The sequence below is a fragment of the Chiloscyllium plagiosum genome, unplaced genomic scaffold (assembly GCF_037043375.1).
Source record: "Chiloscyllium plagiosum isolate Xiang-an unplaced genomic scaffold, Cpla_swu_hap1 HiC_scaffold_7, whole genome shotgun sequence".
Taxonomy (NCBI): Eukaryota; Metazoa; Chordata; class Chondrichthyes; order Orectolobiformes; family Hemiscylliidae; genus Chiloscyllium; species Chiloscyllium plagiosum.
Window position 1 is genome coordinate 912,519 of NW_028270145.1, and position 22,655 is coordinate 935,173.

At 41.8% G+C, this 22,655-nt stretch overlaps 1 protein-coding gene across 1 annotated transcript in view; it reads left to right on the plus strand.

Annotated features, from left to right (window-relative positions):
* The first annotated feature begins 3,414 nt into the window (after window positions 1-3,414).
* LOC122556849 (uncharacterized) overlaps window positions 3,415-22,655 on the plus strand; it is a 184,233-nt gene continuing 164,992 nt past the window's right edge. Inside the window, exon 1 of the mRNA XM_043704102.2 lies at window positions 3,415-3,601. Coding sequence (XP_043560037.2) covers window positions 3,526-3,601 — 76 coding nt within the window. The 5' untranslated portion in view covers window positions 3,415-3,525. The remainder of the gene's footprint in view (window positions 3,602-22,655) is intronic.

Consider the following 22,655-nt stretch of genomic DNA (forward strand, 5'->3'; position numbering starts at 1 on the left):
AAAGGCTTCACTGTGGGATTTTGCAATGTGTGCTTTTAACTTCCTATTGTTGCCTTGTAGTTAGTGAAAGGATAGTGTTTAGTATAGTTGGAGGACCTCTGACTTGGTTTTGGAGTCAGTGGAGTTTAAAGGTCTGTCAGCAGAAAAGCATCTATATAGCACCTATATGGGTAATATAGTCACAGTCCCACTTGGCATGCAAGTGCTCCCTGAGTATCTGCAGTGTGCATAGTAAAGCATGCCCTCAGCTTTCTATTCATGACTGCTCATGCTGTATAGGCTGTTGCTCTTCTTTCTCCTCCAACTGTGAAGGCTGTTCTACCAGACTATTCATGACTGCAGTTAAGCCCTTCAGAAGGCAACTAACTGCAGTGAGTACAACAATCCTTATTTTCACTGCCAAGTGTAACTTTCTAGAATCAGACAAAAGACCAAAGCACCCAAATTACTCAGCAACCTGAAATGTTAAACCAGCAATGAACCTAATTAATTACCAACACAATACTGTCTCAGGATTTTGTTTGAGGTCAAGGTTTTATGTGTAAACATTTTATTGTTCACAGGGAGCAAAAGATTAAAGTGTTGTCTAGTCAGGTTTGGCCTTGGAGCATTCCAAACAAGAAGTCACTCTTTCATTCTTGTCATCTTGTGTTCTTACGATAGTTTTAGTGAGGTTTAAAAGGTCAATGGTTAGGTACTGTTTTGTTGGGATGATGAGGTGGTGAAAGCAGATGATTGGCCAGCCAAGAAATAAAGAATACAATTCAAGAGAGGCTTCCATGGATGACAGGATGCTAACAACAGTGAAGTAGAGTATTTGAAGTGTAAAGTAGTGTCAACTTTTTTAGAATATTCTCAGAGTAAGCTGGGCACTCTCAGGTGAAGGCAGTTCTATCTGACTCTGATGCATGTACTGCATATTTTTTGTCTCAATATCTTACATGTATCGACTTTTGTATTTTAAGTTCGAGTATTATAGCTTTCTTTGTAACTCTGAGAACCATACATAACAAAAAGCTTTACTTTAGCCTCATAAAAGCAAGGACTGAACCTGGTGAAGACTGAGAGTTATGGAGTGATCAAGCATAGAACCAGGTCCTTCAGTCCACCATGTCTGTGCTGACCAACAAACACTAAACTACATATATCACATTTACCTTGCAATTGGTCCATTCCCTATGATTGCCTTGGTATTTTAAGTGATTCTTCCAAGTCACAGGTTGTTGGGCAGGTCACTATCAGGTGGGTGGCATGGTGACTCAGTGGTTAGCACTGCTGCCTCACAGTGCCAGAGACCCGGGTTTGATTCAGGCCTTGGGCGACTGTCTTTGTGGAGTTTGCACATTCTCCCCAGGTCTGTGTGGGTTTCCTCTGGTGCTCCGGTTTCCATCCACTTCCCAAAGATGTGCAATTCAGGTGAATTGGCCAAGCTAAATTGCCCATCATGTTAGGTGGTTCCTTGCAGATGAGGATGTCTCTGTTCCACTCTCAGGGTGAGTCAGTGGGTGGCCTTACAGATGGATGCGGCTACCACCGACTCAGTTACATGTGGGGCAGGTGATGATTATGGGTAGGGGTTGGTAGGGCATTGGTGTGGCAACATGTTCCTTTCACTGCTTTTGCCTAGCTTCTTGACGGCATTTTTTCCTGACGGCAAGTCTTGAGATGCTCAATGCCTTCCTGGATGCTTTTCCTCAACTTTGGATGGTCTTGGGCCTAGGTGGGAAAGCCACACTTTGCCAGTGAGGCCCTGAGGGTATCACTGAAATGCTTCCTTTGTTCACCTGGGGTTCGCCTGCCATTTCAAAGCTGAGAGTAGTGCACCTGTTTGGGGAGTCTTTTGTCAGTCACATGGACGACATGCCCAGCCCATCAGAGCTAAACAAGGGTGGTCAGTGCCTCAATGCTGGGGATGTTGGCCTGGTCGAGGACGCTGGTATTGGTGTGTCTTTCTTTCCAGCGGATTATCAGTATCTTGCGCAAGCAGCATTGTTAGTACTACTTCAGCAACTTGAGGTGTCTCAGAGTCATATAGGAGGGCACAATCTACAGCAGCTCTGTAAACCATGATCTTGGTGTCAGATCTGATGTTGTTGTCCTCAAACACCTCTTTCATCAAGCGGCCGAAAGCTGTGCTAGCACACTGGAGGCGATGCTGGATCTTTCCTCAATAGCTGCTTGGCCAAATGGCCAAAGGTATTGGAAGTGAACAATGTTCTGAAAGGCTTTCCCTTGAACCTTGATGCCTGAGGGATTGCTCCACAATGCCAGGCCAGGTTGGCAGAGGACCTTCATCTTGTGGATGTTGAGCAAGTAGCATCAAGCAGAACATGCTGAAATTAGCGAAGAGAGGCAGAAAGTGGTGGTGGAGGGTTGCTTTTCAGACTGGAGGCCCATCACCAGCAGGGTTCCACAGGGATTGAGTTCTGGGTGTTCTTTGGTTTGTCATTTATACAAATGATTTGGGATGAGAATATAGAAGGCATGGTTAGTAAGTTTGCAGATGAAACCAAACTTTATGGCATAATAAACAGTGAAGAGGGTTTTCTAAGATTACAAAGGGATGTTGATTCAATGGGTCAATGAGCTGAAAAATAGAACATGGAGTTCAATCTGAATAAATGTGAGGTATTGCATTTTGGCAGAAAAAACAAGGTAGGGCTTAGACAATTAATGGTAGGACCTTGGTTAGTGCTGTATAACAGAGGGATCCAGGAATTCAGATATATAATTCTTTGAAGTTTGCATCACATATAGGGAAGGTAGTTAATAAGGCATTTGGCATGCTTGCTTTCATAGCTCAGTCCTTTGAGTACAGGAGTTGGGAAGTCATGTTGAGGCTATATAGGACATTGGTGATGCCTCTTCTGGAATACTGTGTCCAGTTCTGGTCGCTCAGTTGTAGGAAGGATATCATTAAACTGGAAAGGGTTCAGAAGAGATTTACATGGGGGTTGGTGGGTATGGAAGGTTTGAGTTATAAAAAAAGGCTGAATAGGTTGGGGTATAGATAGAGTTAATGGTAGTTGTCTTTTCCCTAAGATGGGGGCTTTCAAGACTAGGCGGTATATTGTTAATGTGAGATGAGAGAGATTTAAAAAAGATATGAGCAGCAAAGTTTTTTTTACACAGAGGATGGTTCATTTAGTGCTTTTATTTTAAATAAAATTGGTTGCTGTTGTTTGCTTTAGATTTGCTTGTGATAAACTTACAGAAATAAAGCAAATTAGCTTGATTCATTTAAATAAGTTTATTATAGAATATCTGTGGTTTATTAAACAAATATAAATCAAAGCCAAAACAGAAAAAAATCGAGAGGCCCATTTCAGTATCAAATTTCAGAGAGGGGCGGGAGATATAGCATTGCCAAACTTCTTCCACTTAAAACTTTAGAAGCAGAAGAAAAATCGCAATGTGAACTGAAGCTGTGCTGAAGGAGGAAGAACATACTGGGTTTGATGTTACTACACTGAAAACTGTCAGCCCATTTGTTTTCATGCGGCGCCCTGTGCTTAAAATTTAGATATGCAGCATTTTGTGCATTTGTGGTCCTTCCTACTTCTTGGGATAACACATGTGTCATTAACATCAGCTCAATCGGGTAAGTGTCATTCTGGATTTCTTTCTGATCCTGTAGACAGACATTATTGTAAATTGAGACTGTAGTCAACACATTAGATTATGAAAATGATCTTTAAAATTTCAGATTTATTTTTACACAAAGCTAGCTGTTATTATATTTGATTTACCATGCTTCGCATTTGTCATTTTTCTTCCTATCAAATTATTCCTATTTTATTGCTTTTCCCTGATGTTTGGTGACTCATGTATGTATGTAATACAAGTTGAGATGCAATTGCTTCCTGTTATTTCTCAACTGAGGTCATTTTTTCCCTCCTTGTCTTGACCTGGATTCTGAGTGTCAACTGCATGTTGAATATTGAGCATGCTCCTCTGTGCATCCTCTTTTCAAACACAATCATTAAAGATCACTGAATAGGGAAGAAATAACATCCTGGAGGATTTGGGTTCCAATTATTTTTAAACTTACCACTTTGACCAAGTCTGTTCACTTGGTGAAATTTCTTTCCATGTGATTCAATGTCAAACTTAGTAATTAACATACCTTAGGACAATTTTATTATGCTAAAGGTGCTACATAAATGTAAATTGCTGTTTTGTTGTATTATTGTGCTGTTCTGTTTGGCTGACAAAGTAGACCAGGGATTGAGCATGGACTATGTTGGGTTTTGTGTGACTTAGTACAACGTAATAAATAGTGTGTATTTATTTTAATCAAGTGAGATTTTTATATTTATGTGTCAATAATTCATTTGATTTTCTTAAGAACAAATTCAGGATGTATATTTTGATTGAAGTATTCTCTTTTTTTATTCTTAATGAATGTTACAATTCAGTACATTGTACTGGATTGGACTTTGGCACTTCTTCATGCTCTCAGTCTGATACAGTACCTCATCATAAATTTAACTGTTTGTCTTGTTTCTAAGCTAGCTTTCTATACTGTCCAAACTGGGGTTTAAATGACTGTGCTTTCTTAGTTTGGGAGAAACTTACTGATAGGATAATTGTATTTGTGCATGGTTTATACTTTCCGTAGTTCAATAAATGTTGGACAAAGGCATTTTAACCTTTAATATATCATCAAACTTAATATGGTTCAATTGAGGCAAACAAGTTGGCACATCAAAATGTGTTCCAGAAATGACATAACCACATGTAACTAACAGTATCAGACAGCTCAACTGCAATACTTGCTACTTAGACCTACCCAGTTTTTAGAGAGGGAGCAGTAATTTCTGGACTACTCATATCAAGATCATGTTTCCAGCTACAATGTAAACTGGGTCGGTCTAAAGAGCAAAGATTGCAGTTGAACTGTTGGTTACATGTAGTTATGTCATAGCCAGAACACATTTTAACATGTCAACTTATTGTCATGGCATAGTACTGAGCACAGTGCCTTCCAACTCAACAACTTAATTCTAATGGGAAGTGTAAAATGGCTTAACTATGAAAAATCACATAAACTATCCTGATAACATTTAAAAAATAAGAATTTAGTTGAGTACGTTTCCTTCAGGTTGAGAATGATTGCTAATATTCTGGGAAGCTTACAGTAAGTACTGTAGGACTAGTGCCACTGACATGTAGTGTACTCTTGCTGTAAAAATGAAACATCACATTAAAGCTGCTCCGGAAATACTTAAATCAGCACATGTTTGAAGATAGTAAGCTCTATACAACAGAGATAATTGAAGAAAAGGGCAACATGGTGGCTCAGTGGTTAGCACTGCTACCTTACAGCGCCAGGGACCTGGGTTTGATTTCCACCATGGACAACTTTGTGTGGAGTTTGCACAGTGTCTGCATGGGTTTCCTCTGGGTGCTCCGGTTTCGTCCCACAATCCAATGATGTGCACGTTAGGTGAATTGGCCATCCTAAAATGCCTATAGTGTTCAAGGATGTGTCGGTTAGGGGCATTGTCAGGGGAAATGTAGAGTAATAGGGTAGGGGTGTGGGTTTGGGTGGGGTACTCTTTGGAGATTATTTGTGGACTTGTTGGGCTGCATGGCCATTTTCCACACTGTAGGGCTTCACTGAATTGGAACAATAGAGCCTGGCATGACTAAAAATATTCAAAAGGATATTGTAATCTCATCATTCATTTATTTTATCATGACGCCTGTCATGGAATAATCAGACTAAAGCCATGGCTAATCAGGCAGATCAGAGATTGAACAGTAAATCGATCTCCTGCTGACTCCTAAAGCCAATCTACCACCAACAAGGCACAAGTACAATGTTCTTCACTCGGCTGGATGAAGTGGTGACAATCAAGAAGGTCAAGACCGTCTAGAACGAAGCAATCCTCTTGCCATTCATCACTTTGAAAATACACTCTATCCACCATCCACATACAGACTCTGCAGTACCCCTCACAAGCTGCACTGCAACAATTCTTCAATGCATCTCCAACAGCAGCCTCCAACCCTGGGATCTCGACCACTCAGGTTGCCTGTGCAACCTGTAAGTTCTTTCCAAGCCACACATCACCATTCTGACTCAGAACTATATCATTCCTTTACTGTTACCAAGTAAAATCTGAAAATCTTAAAATCCTGGACTTCCTCTATAATACACTCCAGGTATAGAAATCGTAGGAAGGTGAGTTAATGGGTTTCTGAACATAATCACTTTCCATTGAATGAAGACATCTTGTAAATTTTGAATGGAGTTGAGGTATTTTCCTGGAGGGAATCAGAAGCCAGATATGTTCCTGGAACATCAGCGTGTCTCTGCATTCAGTTAGCATTGACAAATAATTGATGACACATCCTTCTTAGTTGGGACGTTGGGTGTGAAATGGTGGTCATGTTTTTCCACTCTCAGAAGGCAGGGTGAAAGATGGTGAGAAGAGTAAACATTTGGCTGAGTTGGCCCTGGAGAGTTACTCATCCCCTTCTCACCATCTCAGTAATTAGGTGGCAGGTTAAAAAGAAAAGTCTATTGGGGATTTTCCCTACTTATTGACAATTAAGGTCTATAGGTGTTCAATTACTAGATACGTAAAGGCCTCAGCTAGCCCAATACGTGCCCTTTTAGCAGGGAAAAAGTGGCTGCTTTCCTGATAGGGAAACCAGATTGAACTGCCTGCTAGAATGATGATGAGGACCTCCATTTACCCCAATCCTTGACAAATTGGAGAAAGAACTGGGGTCAAAGGAATGGCCATCTATCTCCCTTTCTCATCCTTTTTCATCCACGACTCCACACCACAATAAGTGAAGGAGAAAGACTGAACTACTTGACAAAAGAGGCCCTGAAGAGTAGGCCTCAACCAGTGGTTTTCAGGACCAAGAGACCTCTGGCCTCAGATTGGCTCACAACCTTTGAGCTGTGAGGCAAGACTGCACTGCTGAGGCCTGTGATTAGATGAGATGCTCAGCCATCAGCTCATATGAAGCTGGTTGGAGCTTGATATGGTGAGTTTTCTTGATGTTGGCGATAGTGAGTCTGTCACCAATGAAGAAACCCACCCCCACACTCAAGTAAGAGAATCACAGCCAATGTTTGTCTGATTGTATATAAATATACAAGCATTAATCAAAAAATACTTAATGCCACTGAGGAACCCCTCTCAGTTTACAAATGAATCAGTTAAGATCTTCATTGACATTGGTAGAAGTTGTAATGCTTGTCAAACAGTCTTAATTTTAATTGAATGTTAGCCAAGCCTGCTTTGCAATGATGTTGCCTAAGTGCTATTACTTGCTGGTGAGGACTTGGAGGCACAATAATCTATAGATTTCACTTTGGTTTTTAAAACCTGCTGATGATCCCATCTAAATTCATGGGAATGACAGGCTATAAAGGCCTTGTCAGAAACAATGTGCTCTTGCATCTCTCGTTTCTAGTGGTCATGTGTTTAGAATGATGTTAATAAGAGTTTGCAATTAGATTAATACAGCAAAATGCACGAATGTGGTTGACAAAAATCAAAAAAACAAGATTTTAGGAGGGCTGCTGAACAGAACAAACAAGAGCTGGTTTCTAAGCAGTATCTCAAAAGAAGAGTTACAAAGGGTGAAAGGTTGGGGATTTCTAGATGTGGGATCAAGGCAACTTAAGGCACCACTGTCAATGGTGAAAGGGGTAAAAGAACAAGAGACAAGACAAAGAAAAAGTTCAGTTGAGAGGTTGTAGAGCTAGAGAAAAATAAAGAAATAGGGCAAAGTAACTTAAATCAAATGAAGAATGAACAGTAGTTGGCCTTTCAGACCCTTGGATGTGCTGTACCATTTAATACCATCATAGTTAATCTGATTGTAACCTCAAGTCCACATTCCTACCTATCTCTGATGACCTTTCATCCTCTTGCTTGAAGGGATTTAAAGTGAGAATGCACATTTTAATTTCTAATATTTGCCAATGAGGCAGCAGTAATAGTCACATGAGCGTAAGGGTGAGGCTCCCAGTTCTGCAGGAGGCAAGAGGAGTGGTGGGACAGATAAACTGAACTGGGCAGCAATCATAAACTATGATTCTCTCCAGAAGGATAATCCTCTGTAGAGGGTATTTATGTTCTCTTACCTCAAAAGGTGGGTTGACTTTCCCCACTGTTCATTAAAAGGACCAGAATTGAGTGGGCACTTACTTATCAGTGCCTTGCCAGTGACACCCACGTTCCATGAATGGATTTTAAAAAATCTGATGAAGGAGACAGACTATGAAAATATTATTGTTAATCAATTTCAGGGCAATGAAACTACCAACACATGCTTGAATTCTCCGATTATTTTTCCAGTTGGCTGAGAGGCCTTTGGTTCCTCTTTGACATAATTCATTGAGTGAAACTGTTTCATTTTGTGCTATTGTTTTAAATAAAGGGTGCATTTTTATGTTATTATACTTGTACTGTGATTTTTGAGAAGTGTTACATTAGGTGCAGAACATGACCTTTGTGTAATTGCACACAACAATACCTGCATACTCCTATGATCTGGAAGCAAACATGATTACATGCATTGCCTCAAGCAAACAACAGGTAATTGAGGACACATAATCACTAGAACATGTACCCCAGTTCTCTTACATCCTCTGTTGTGATTATTTGCTTTATTCCTTCACTGTCCCTACTGTCTTGGAGCTAAGGCAAGGCAATAATCTTTCCCTCCTGCACCTTATGGAGTTCAGCCACTTTTATCCATTACTTCCATAAATTGTCCCTGTGCTGTACACACTTGGCCCTATCCCTGCCTCACACTGACTTCATTGTCAAGGTTACTGTTTTTGAACTCAATCTTCCAAGCCTTGACGGTAATCCCCAATGCTAGGTCTATTCTTCATTAACTCATGAGAACAATATTAATGACAAATATTGCTGATAACTGTGAGACAATGAAAGATGTCCTGAAGGAAGATCAGCATCACATTCTAATGAAAGAAGATGCTCCATTCTTTTTCACTTCAGTCAAATATATCATAAATTAATGAGCAACATTTACAACTATGCAAGTGAATGTATCGTTAAAATGTGCTGGGTAGATTCATTAAAGATCGCCCAAGCCACACTTGTACCCTCAAGACATAGATTCATGCAGCACAGAAGACTCCCTTCTACCCGTTAAGTCTGTGCGAACCTATCTACATTAATCTCACTTTCCAGCACTTAGCCCAAAACCTTGAATGTTATGAGATTTCAAATGCTCATCAACATTTTTTTAAAGGTTGTTGTGAGGTTTCCCATTTCACCTACCTACCCAAGCAGTGTGTTCCAGGTTTCTACCATCCTTTGAGTGAAAAGAAAATGTCCTTAAACCCACTCTGTATCTCTTGCCCTTTGCTTTAAAATTATGCCCAAGTTATTGACCCTTCCTATCCATCCAACCCATGCCCCTGCATAATTTTATATACCACAATAACCCATTCCCACTTAGCTCTAAAGAAAATAAAAACCTGAGCATATCTGGCCTTTCTTCAAAGCTGAAAAACTCCAATCCAGGCAACATCCTTCTGAATCCCTTCTGCATCCTCTTCAGTGTAATCACGTTCTTCTTATAGTGTGGTGACCAGAACTGTACACACTACTCTAGCTGCAAGTAACCATTGTCTCAAACAGCTTCAGCATAATCTCTCTGCTCTGATAATTTTTGCCATTACTGACAAAGGCAACTGTTGCATATGCCTTCCTAACCTCCCTATCCCTGCTGCTCCCCAAGATCCCTCTGTGCGTCCTAGTATACTGCCATTCTCTTGTTACTTCTTCCAAAGTGCATCAGCTCATATTTCTCAAGGTTAGATTCCATCCTCCAATGATCAATCCAACTACGTCATCCTGTAAACTAAGACCTTCTTAAAACCATCAGTCATAAAATCCCTACAATTTAGAAACAGGCCATTAAGCCTATCAACCCCCCAAAGAGCATCCCACCCACACCCACCATTCTCCATGGTTAATCCATCTAACCTACACATCCCTGGGCATTATGGGAAATTTAACATGGCCAATCCACCCAAGATGCATATTTTTGGAATGTAGGAGGAAACGGAGCACCCAGAGGAAACCCACGTAGACATGGGGAGAATGTGCAAACTCCACACAGTCACCTGTGAATGGAATTGAACCCGGGTCCCTGGCACTGTGAAGCAGGAGCGCTAACCACTGAGCCACATGACACCTAATATTCTTCACTATTATCCAGGAGAAGCCTCCTGTAAAAAAGCTATCCCTTATTCCCACTTCTTTTGCCTCTGCCGTATCTGCTCCCAGGAGGACCCAATTCCACCATAAAACATCCCAGATTGTCTCCTTCTTCAAGAACAACAATTTCCCCTCTCACGTGGTCAACGATACCCTCCAGCACATCTCCTCCACTTCCCGCACCTCTGCCCTTGACCCCACCCCTCCAATCTCAATAATGACAGAACCCGCCACCCTGGTCCTCACCTTTCACCCCACCAACCTCCAGATGCAATGCATCATCCTCCGCCATTTCCGCCACCTACAAATAGACCCCACCACCAGAGATATATTTTCCTTCCCACCCTATCTGTGTTCAGCAGAGACCATTCCCTCTCCCTTGTTAAGTCCACCCCCCCACACCCCCCCACTCCCCCCCACTCCCCCCCACCAACCCTCCCTCCCCTCCCAGCACCTTCCCGTGCCACCGCAAGAAGTATAAAACCTCAGCCCACACCTCTCCCCTCACCTCCATCCAAGGTCCCAAAGGATCCTTCCATATCCGGCAGAGATTTACCTGCACCTTCACACACATCATCTACTGTGTCCATTGCTCCCGATGTGGTCTCCTCTACATTGGGGAGACAGGACTCCAATTTGTGAAACATTTCAGAGAACATCTCTCTGACACATGAATGAAACAACCCCTCTGCCCTGTGGCCGAACACTTCAATTCCCCCTCCCATCCACCAAGGACATGTAGGTCCTGGGCCTCCTCCACCACCAGATTCTAGCCACCTGATGCCTGGAGGAAGAACGCCTCATCTTCCATTTTGGGACCCTCCAAACACACGGGATCAATGTTGATTTCACCAGTTTCCTCATCTCCCCTCCCCCAACCTTATCATAGATCCAACCCTCCAACTCAGCACTGCCCTCTTGAACTGTCCTACCTGTCCATCGTCCTTCCCACCTATCTGCTCCACCTTCGACTTCGACCAATCACCAAGACTCCCCACCTTCATCTGCCTATCGCATTCCCAGCTACCTTCACCCAGCCCCACCCTCTCCCCTTTATCTCTCAGCCCCTTTGGGCATCCCCCACATTCCTGATGAAGAGTTCATATTTGAAACAATGACTCTCCTGCTCCTCGGGTGCTGCCTGACCGGCTGTGCTTTTCCACCACCACACTTATTGAATCTTCACTATGGACCACCCAACCAATCCTTGTGTCATCTGCTAACTTAATTAGCACCACCCCCACATTCTCATCTACAAGTTGTTCTCCTATAACATGCTCTTCATTAATGCTCATTCACTACAGTGCGATTGACCAATTAGAGACGTTGTATCTAAAGTGCAAACGTGTGTTGGCTGTATATCCTTCATTAAATCTTGCCTCTCCCAGTGCAGATTAATTCATTTCTTCAGAACTTTCTCCAGTAGTTCCCAACCACTAACATGTGACTTACAGTTCTATAGTTGTCTGGTCTATCTCTCCACCCTTCTTGAAAAGTGGAACTACATTAACTATCTCCAGTCATCTGCCACCTCCTCTGTGTTCATAGAGTCACAGAGTCATACACCACGGAAACAGACCCTTCAGTCCAACCAGTCCATGCCGACCATAATCCCAAACTAAATTAGTCCACCTGTCTTCGCTTGGCCTGAATCCCTTCAAGCATTTTTTATTCATGTGCTTATCTAAATGTCTAATGTACATTGTAAATGTACCCAAAGAATACCAATTTCTTTGGAATTTCATTCCACATCCAAATCACTCTCTATGTAAAAAAATTGCCCCTGAGATTTTTAAAAAATTTTTTCCCTTGCACTTTAAAAATATGTCCCCTTTTCATAAAATCCCGCACCCTAGGGAAAGTACATTTGCCATTCACTCCTCATTATTTTATTAATTTTGTATAAGATTGCCTTTTAACCTCCAATGTTCCGGTGAAAAAAGTCCCAGTCTATCCAGCCTTTTCTTATAATTCAAACTGCCCATTCCCGACAGCATCCTAGTAAATCTCTTCTGAACCCTCTCCATCTTAATAATATCCTTTCTATAATAGGAAAAGCAAAACTGCACCATAGTGCTCCAGAAGAAGCTTCACCAAAGTCCTGTACAACCTCAACATAATGTCCCAACTCCTATACTCAAATATCAGAGCAGTGAAGGCAAGCATGTTAAATCCCTTCTTAACAACCCTATCTATATGTGACACAAACTTCAAAGAATTTTGTCTCTGAACCTCCAGGTCTCTGTGTTCCATAAAATTGCCCAAGGCTCTATTTTTAATTATATAAATTCTGCCTTTGTTTGCTTTTCCAAGAAACAATAACATCTTCTTTCGTCGACCACTATGTCTAGGTATTGCCTGATGTGGAGGCAATCTGCCGTTAGCTATAGCCCAGTGATGATGATGAGTTTGGTGGGTGTCCTCTGGGGGTTTAAGATCTAAAGGAACCTTCCTTTTTTTTGTTGTCAGCCTAGGCCAGAACTTCAATTGTAGTGTTGTTGAATATTTGAGCCAGGTTTTGTTTAATGTGAGACATGCCTGGCATGTGGGGCGAGTGCTGGTGCAGGTTGGTCAGCACAGTCTGAGTGATTCAGTAGGCTTCCCAATGCTGATGTTTTTCACCTGGAATCATAGAATCATGGAATCCTTACAGTGCGGAAAGAGATCATTCGGCCCCTGAAGTCTGCACCGACCTTCCGAAGAGCATCCTACCCAAAAGCCCCCTACTCTATAACCATAATCTCATATCTACTATGGCCAATCCACCTAACCTGCACAAATGCTGGCTCCACTACTTTTCATCATTTATGTAAATGATTTGGATGTGAGCATAAGAGGTATAGTTAGTATGTTTGCAGATGACACCAAACTTGGAGGTGTAGTGGGCAGCGAAGAAGGTTACCTCAGATTACAACGGATCTTGATCAGATGGCCAATGGGCTGAGAAGTTCCAGATGGAGTTTAATTCAGATAAATGTGAGGTGCTGCATTTTGGGAAAGCAAATCTTAGCTATACACTTAATTGTAGGATCCTCGGGAGTGTTGCTGAACAAGGAGACCTTGGAGTGCAGGTTCGTAGCTCCTTGAAAGTGGAGTCGCAGGTAGATAGGATAATGAAGAAGGCATAAGTCAGAGTATTGAGTATAGGGCATGTTGCGGCTGTACAGGACATTGGTTAGGCCACTGTTGGAATATTGCATACAATTCTGGTCTCCTTCCAATCGGAAAGATGTTGTGAAACCTGAAAGGGTTCAGAAAAGATTTACAAGGATGTTGTGGTTCTGTTCGCCGAGCTGGAAGTTTTTGTTGCAAACGTTTCATCCCCTGGCTAGGCGACATCATCAGTGCTTGGGAGCCTCCTGCGAAGCGCTTCTTTGATGTTTTCTCCGGTGTTTATAGTGGTCTGTCCTTGCCGCTTCCGGTTGTCAGTTTCAGCTGTCCGCTGTAGTGGTTGGTATATTGGGTCCAGATCGATGTGTTTGTTGATGGAGTTTGTGGATGAATGCCATGCCTCTAGGAATTCTCTGGCTGTTCTCTGTCTGGCTTGCCCTATGATAGTAGTGTTGTCCCAGTCAAATTCATGTTGCTTGTTGTCTGCGTGTGTGGCTACTAAGGATAGCTGGTCATGTCGTTTCGTGGCTAGTTGATGTTCATGTATGCGGATTGTTAGCTGTCTTCCTGTTTGTCCTATATAGTGCTTTGTGCAGTACTTGCATGGTATATTGTACACTACATTAATTTTGCTCATGTTGGGTATCGGGTCCTTCATTCTGGTGAGTTGTTGTCTGAGCGTGGCTGTTGGTTAGTGTGCCGTTATGAGTCCTAGGGGTCGCAGTAGTCTGGCAGTCAGTTCCGAGATGCTCCTGATGTATGGTAGTGTGGCTAGTCCTTTTGGTTGTGGTATGTCCTCGTTCTGTGGTCTTTCTCTTAGGCATCTGTTGATGAAGTTGCGCGGGTATCCGTTTTTGGCGAATACCTTGTATAGGTGTTCCTCTTCTTCTTTTTGCAGTTCTGGTGTACTGCAGTGTGTTGTGGCCCTTTTGAATAGTGTCCTGATGCAGCTTCGTTTGTGTGTGTTGGGGTGGTTACTTTCATAGTTTAGGACTTGGTCTGTGTGTGGCTTTCCTGTGTACCCTTGTAGTGAATTCTCCGTCAGGTGTTCTCTGTACCATCACGTCTAGGAATGAGAGTTGGCTATCCTTTTCTTCTTCTCTCGTGAATCGGATTCCTGTGAGTGTGGCGTTGATGATCCGGTGTGTTTTTTCTATTTCCGTGTTTTTAATGATTACAAACGTGTCATCGACATATCTGATCCAGAGTTTGGGTTGAATTTGTGGTAGGACTGTTTGTTCTAACCTTTGCATAACTGCCTCTGCTATGAGTCCCGAGATTGGTGATCCCATGGGTGTTCCGTTGATTTGTTCGTATATCTGGTTGTTGAATGTGAAGTGTGTTGTGAGGCACAAGTCCAGTAATTTAAGTATGCCGTCTTTGTTGATAGGTTCAGCGTCCTGTTTTCTGTTCTGTATGTCCAGTAGGTTGGCTATTGTTTCTCTGGCTAGGGTTTTGTCAATCGAAGTGAACAGTGCCATCACGTCGAATGATATCATGGTTTCTTCTTTGTCTATCTGATGATGTCGCCTAGCCAGGGGACGAAACGTTTGCAACAAAAACTTCCAGCTCGGCGAACAGAACCACAATAACGAGCACCCGAGCTACAAATCTTTGCACAAACTTTGAACATTTACAAGGATGTTGCCAAGGTTGGAGATTTGAGCTATAAGGAGAGGTTGAATAGGCAAGGATTGGTTTCCCTGGAGCGTCGGAGGCTGAGGGGTGACCTTATAGAGGTTCACAAAATCATGAGGGGCATGGATAGGATAAACAGACAAAGTATTTTCCTTGGGATGGGGGCGTCCAGAACTAGAGGGCAAACATTTAGGGTGCGAAGGGAAAGATAGAAAAGAGACCTAAGGGGCAGCTTTTTCATGCAGATGGTGGTACGTGTATGGAATGAGCTGCCAGAGGAAGTGGTGAAGGCTGGTACAATTGCAACATTTAAAAGACATCTGAATGGGTATATGAATAGGAAGGGTTTGGAGGGATACGGGCCAGGTGCTGGCAGGCGGGACTAGATTGGGTTGGGATATCTGGTCAGCATGGACGGGTTGGACTGAAGGGTCTGTTTCCGTGCTGTACAGCTCTATGACTCTAACTTTGGACTGTGGGAGGAAACAGGAGCACCTGATGGAAACACATGAGGACACAGGAAGACTGTGTGAACTTCACACAATTGCCAGAGGCTGGAATCGAATTTAGGTCCCTGATGCTGTGAGGCAGCAGTGATAACCCATGCCCAAAAAGTATGTTCCAGGTGAATTATGTTCATTCATCAAAATATAATTGATGAAAGAAAAGTAATTTTTTTTTTTGTAATTATTGTCACTCTATCTAAAAGGTAAGGCCATCATGGTTCCATGCCTTCGGTAAAAGGCAAAGTTGAGAACACAGGATCTTCATAGTAACCTCAGCTGGTATGAGAATTGAACCCATGCTGTTGGCATCAGTCTGAATCACAGACCAGCTAGCTCACCTATTGAGCTAACCACCACATCATCCCACCTCCACCCCCCCCCCCCCCCCCCCCCCCCCGAGTATCGGATTAAGGTGAAATAATCCAATATCACCATACTGTCATGTATGTCTAAGCTGCAATTGCTATATTAGAAAATGGGATATATTTTCCTTCATTTATTAAGGAACTGCAAAGCATTTCAAAGCCAGGGGTTTATATGTTTTTAATATGTGTATTTTTATAGTAATTTAATCCATCAGGACCTGCATTTTACATTTACACATTGTCAGTGTTCCCAGTGAAGGTTTTAGTTGGGAACTCTTGAATCTTCAGCTGTTTTATCTCTGGCTTGCAATTGAAGCCAGCTTGAAACGTTAATGAATGTAAATAGCTGATGGCAAAATGTTGTCTTTATTTTATAATTGTTTATATTTAGTGTTAAATATAATTAACATTACCATCTTAATTTCAAGAAATCTCCAATCTTTTGCTTTGCAATGCAAATAGATTTTGGCTGCTACAAAGAGATAAAGATTTTGCTTATGATTGAGATGACAAATCTAAGTTTTGCATTTATTGTACTTAAAATATTAAACAATTAAAAAACACAAATTAACTTCACTGCTCCTTGTTTTAGTCATGCAGCACACACACACATCTGCCTCATCTTCCCAACTGCCAAAAGGCGAAACCATTTCAACTTTTTCAACTGGCTTTCTATTCAAAACCACCATACCTTAACTGGCTCTACCTCCATTGTTGTTCTATGTCAGCAAAAAGGAAGCCAAGAAACCCGCCTTGCCCACCACTCACACTGAAATCCGAGCATGTATTCAAATTTCCTGCTATACATAAGGTTAAGTTCAAAGAATGAACCTAGAGTTGCAGCAGTCTCTGTGGTGGAACTACTACATATATATGTAGTAGAAATAGTCATAATATCTTATGAATTTAACTCAGCCAGTATGAAATAAACACACAAAATATAACAATAGGCTGATCTATTTAAAGTTAAATGACGAAATGAAACAATTTTTGTTTCTGTTGTTTATTTAGACCAATATTGCTTGTTGCACTTATTGAGTGGAGGATAACACAGCCTAAAAGTATAAAAATGTGTACATTAAGTCAAGTATTCAACCTTCAGCAAGCAAATTAGCTAAACAATTAATGGGAATGTTTTGATCAATCCAGTTTTGATTATGGACTTGCTTATTTAAAAAAACCTTTTGCAATCATTGCCATATAAAGTAATACAAGCTCCTTAATGCTGTAACTTTTTTTTATATCAGAGAGTCATTCAAATTGGCAAATATTTGGATTGGTCATACTCTTTGGAATGCAAGCACAGGTTACTGATTCTTTAATCTGTTTAAATTTATGTTTGATTTAAAAGCAAACCATTTCTTTGCCGATGTAACTGGCTGGATTTTTCAGATATTTTGTCTGAAAATCCATTATGAAAATGAATTGGGTATTTAGTCCCAAATTTGTAGCTAGCTGGCAGTTATTTACTACATCAACTCTAAATTATTAACTTTTCAAAAATCCATGGAATGCAGCTATCACTTGCACAGACAGCATTCTCACCTGCCCTTAATTCCTATTGAAACAGTGGGGATGAGTTGCCTGCCTGAATCACTACCATGCGTATGGTGGAGTTGCTTCCTCAATGCCATCAGGAAAGGGTTCGAGAGTGGTGAGGCAGAGGTCCTCTTCATTACTACTGCCACACACACAATCTTCTACTATATATGTACCAAAAAGCTTGAGCCAACAGATATTTGGATCAGGATAACAATGTGTAATGTTGAGGCATCCCGATGTTTGGAGAATGCCACTCAAATGTTATTTGTTGGTGCAACTGCTGAATGATGACATGACTGAGGTGCTGCTTTCGTTTTCAAATCGTCCACTAAGGCTCATTGGAACCGCCCCCAGTAGACCCAGGCTGTGCTGTCCGTGTGTCTGTGATTTAAGTAAAAACCAAAAAAAAACTGTGGATGCTGTCAATCAGAAACAAAAACAGAAATTTACAGAAAACCTCAGCAGGTCTGGCAGCATCTCTGGAGAGAAATCAGAGTGATTGTTACGTTTCGAGTAACACTTCTTTAGAACCTTTGCCTCTGATTTCGCTCCCCAGATGCTGCCAGGCCGACTGAGCTTATCCAGCTATTTTATTTTTTGTCCTGCTACATTGAAGGCTGCTCCACTAAAAGATGAGGAGCAAGCACATGCAGGCAGAAGCTTAGGACCAGAATCAATCTTCAGTGAATGTGCAACCAACCCCTACTGCGGAGTTTCTGGCACATGGAAATGTGGGGTGGTGGTGTTATGCTCTGTCTAAATGGACATAAGAAAAATTGGTTATGCTGTCCAGCATTTTACAATGGAACATCTCCTTCCAGTGGGACAGATGATGGCCCTCTTGATATCGTTTCTGTGTAGGTCATGTCTGGGGTTTTGTACGAATACCATCCAGACAAAAGATGCCTCTTGATCCTCGAAATCTTTGCTCCAAACAACTGTAAGATCATGGAGGCTATGGGCTGGAAAATGGGAGTCATTGACAGCCACAAAATCCCGATGATTACAATGTTCTTCAGACTGACCAGTATCTTCAGTATCTGACTGTGCAGTGTTGTCAGCCATAGCAACACAGACAGGACTTCTTTCTGAATATGGTTCAATGGAAGCAAGTTGCATGAAGACACCTTTCACTGACTGTAAATGTTTTGATACAGCTGACACCAGCAACCTCTGTATAAACCCAACAGCAAATGCAGCTTTAAGCTTTGCTCTTTACGTGCAGTTCATACTGTTTCATAAAATATAAAGTAATGAATGTATGGAAACCTTCACAACATCCAATATTCCCTTAATCAATCATGACAACAATTTGTGTTTGTATGAGCACTGTGGAAAGAAAGGTTATCATTCAGTTAGGGTTAGGGCATGATGTGCTTCTCCTTTGCCTGGGGTCCTTTCGGCACCACTCTGCCTCCTTGTGAGGAAGGGGCACCCAGACTGACATCAAGGTCCCTCACCCCACTGTTGCCTTGCCAATGGTACTGAGCCCCAATGACTGGAGCGATGGATTGCAGAGCCTGAGGCCATTGGAGTTGACTCCGCATTGCAGCTGACAACGTGTCGATGGGTGCAGCTGGAGGCTTGAATGCCAGCAGCAACATTGTACAACCAAAATTGTTCGCATCCTCCAACCTTTCAGTCAGTTTGCCCAGGGCCTCTGACAAACTTGCCTGCAGTGCCTATGTCAGCTTTTGCATTTTTATAAAGTTGCAAATAGCAGATACCATGGAGTCACCTCCTGCCTGGTTTGAGCAGGTACCTGGTCTCTGCCAGTCCTTTGAGTGCCAGTGATCTGGGGCATTTCATCCTGTGGAGATGAGCAGTGATGTCCTCACACCCAGGTGCTTGCAACTGTAACCTAGCAACCCCCACCCCACGGTGCCAGCATCTGAGCTGGTACAGGGTGTAGCTTTGCTGTACATTTTCTGAGGGATGTACGACTTTTCCTCAGAGGTGGAGAAGGAGATGTCAGCTGGCACTATCTAGAAAGATAGCACTGGTGCCTGCAGGAGACAAAGTGGAGAATGGGTTATGAAATAGACTTTGAACATTATATACACTAAGAATACATACACAGTGGTGGTAATGGGAAACACCACAGCAATAAACACCAAATTTAACTTGTTTGCTGGGACCTAGGAGTGTTGACATCACCACGTGAGCAATCACAGTCCTTCCTTGCTTGGGCAATGGTGCTGTCTTTGTAGGGGGCAGGGTATGAGGAGTTCGATATTAGGCATCCCACCACCCACCTTGGCTTTCTCATCCCTATTTTGGGATGCTTTCTTCTGGAATAAGGGGAGGAGAGGGATTGCGTGAAGTGAAAGTAGCTGGCAGAGCAGTTAGTATTGGCGCAGATGGGGGAAAGGTGGTGAGATGGTTTGAGTGTGTGAGTAGGCAGTGCAGAGGGCATATGTGGGGTCAGTTGTTTGGGGTGGTGGGTTTAGAATGGGTGACACTAAGTGAAGGAAGATGTTGCATGTAAGAGTGAGATTGACAGAAAATGACAGAACCTGAGCCTTGGTGGGGGATGGGTGCAGTAACAGAGATCGAGTGAGAGAAGACCCACTTGCCTTCATTTACCTTCTTGTAGCATTCTTGGGCTTTCCTCTAGATTATTGGTATTTCACTGAGCTTGATGTCAACCTCAACCCCACTGGCAGGGTTTGGCAGTCCTGAGAAAAGAGGTCACCTCTCCTTTGCAACATACAATCCACTAAGACCTCCAAGTCCCTGTCAGCAAAGCATAGAGCTAACTTGGTTCCATTTGCTATTTCTGGGACAATCCACATGGAGCCATGCAGAGCAGCTCAGGACTGACATTGCTGTACCTGGTCCACAACTGCATTTTAAACACCGACCAGTGCCATCATTCCCAGAGGCACTGACAGGGGCGAGTACATTCATCTGCAGCAAGCCAGAAGGTAGGGTCAGTGGGGTACCATGTGGATGTGATGCATAGCTAAGAAAAAGAGTTGTGTGAAAAGGTTTAAGAGATCTCACCAAGAGAAACTTTCCATGAAACTTCCTGAAATTGACACTTAGCCAATTTCTGGTTAAATCTTGCACATGGACTAATTGTTTATGGGGCTTCACTGTTTAAATCTGCTGCTATGTTTACATACTTTTAACAATGACTACACTTCAAATGTACTTTTAGGTCTAAGGTGCTTTGGATTGTTCTAATAACATGAAAGGCACTATGTGAATGCATAGTACTTTCTGTGTGTGGAAAAATTCTCTATTGTCATAATTAATGATCAAATATCATATTTAAAATCAGAGATTACTTTTCTTGGAAAACTGGACCACGTTCAAGGCACATGTTAAGAAGATGCAATGTAAAAAAATAAATTTCTATTTAACATGGATCTGATTTCTCCAAGGCGATGTTGTAAGTAAATAATTGAAACTAACAGGGGAATTTCTTCAGCACTTTTATTTCAATAAGGTTACAGAAAAAACTTCCCTATTTGAAGAAATATTTTAGACATTTTGTTTGCTGATGAACATTTGGAAATTGGGAGTATTGTTTTGATGTTTAGCTGTTGACCTGACCTTTAATTGAAACCTTATTTCTTATTTGACAAATAGTATTCACTGTATGGGAAATAGATCCTGAAGTTAACTACATATTTTGGATTTTGTACTGTAAGTTTAATTTTCATCTGCAGGGCTGAAAAAGAGTGGGGAATATTGTTCCCCTTCTATGTACAGTTTTAAACTTAACCGAGCTTTTATAAAGCAACTCTGGTCATGATAAAGTGCATCAAAGCTATTGAAGCACTTTTGACGTCAATTTTGTTATTTTGTAAGCAAATGCAAGGTATCATTTAAATCTGCTCCTGTCCAGCAGATTGTGTGTTGAATGTATTTGAAAACTCTGGTATCATTTTATGCAAAGAATTTTTTTTTTTACTTTCAGCCAAGCATTCATACACGGTTTAACATTTCAACCAAAAGGTGGCACTTCTGATAATGCAAAATTCTTCTAGTACATTGCTTCAATTTTACAACCAATGAAGATATGGAGTTTCTACTGGATTTTTTCTCAAGTTAAAATATCCTGTTTGCATCTTTCATGTGGGCTTCATTGGTTCGGCCAATATTTACAACCCAGGGGAGAATTAAGAGTCAACCACGTTCCTGTGAGTCTGGAGTCACATGTAGGCTGGATCAGATAAGGACTGGAGGGCATTAATGAACCAGATGGATTGTTATCACAATGGTCAACATGACATTGTCGCTATTAAGCTTGATTTTCATTCCAGATTTTTTGTGAATTTGAATTTTCATTACTTGCCAAGAGAGGATTTGATTCCACATAAACACGTTTCTGGTTTACTAGTGACATTATCACTACACCAACACCACCCCTTAACAATCTTCAACTCTGAGTCCAAGTTGAAGAGTCAAGTCAAAGTACTGTACCCTGCAACAAATTTTCAATTGGATGACCTTAATTCACAATGTTGTGAACAGTCTGATCTGGGTAACCACAACCGCATGCTGGTGATTTTTTAAACAATTCGCTATTGGGATATGGGCATCCCTGGCTGGGCCAGGATTTAATGTTCATCCATAACTGCCCTTTAGGAGGTAGTGGTGAGCTGTCTCTTGAACCATTGCAGTCCATTTTGTGTAAGTACACCGCATACAGTTAGGAAGGAATTTCCAAGATATTGAATCAGTTGCCCTTGAAATTGCATTTGTAGGGGATGTGTGATGTTCTTGTATGGAGAGTGAAGATCCTTTTCAGTGTTTTCATGGGAAGTCAAAACCTAAAGGTTTTAATGTCAGATCATTCATGAGATTGTTGTTAGCAATATTGGCGTCAGCTCAAATTTACATCATTCATCTTTTTTGTCAAAACCTGCAACACTTCAGGGTTCTAAGCATAAGTCAATAGTCAGGACTAGCGGTTACAAAAATAATAAAAAGAAAAAGAACAAACAGTCCTGAATTTGAATGTGTGTCAGTTTGAAGTGAGAAAAATATGCATGGTGGGTCTGTTAATAAAAGGTAGTATTGGTCAAATTGAGAAGGATGAAGGATGACCAAAATTCAGGACACCAGAATGAGGAAGGTGGAGAAATGATTAAGGGGTTTAGATCAGAGTGATGCTGGAAAAGCACAGCAAGTCAGGCAGCATCCGAGGTGCAGGAAAATCGATGCTTTCGGCAAAAGCCCTTCATCAGGTGTAGAGGCAGGAAGCCTCCAGGGTGGAGAGATAAATGGAGGGGATGGGGGGAATGCTGAGGAGA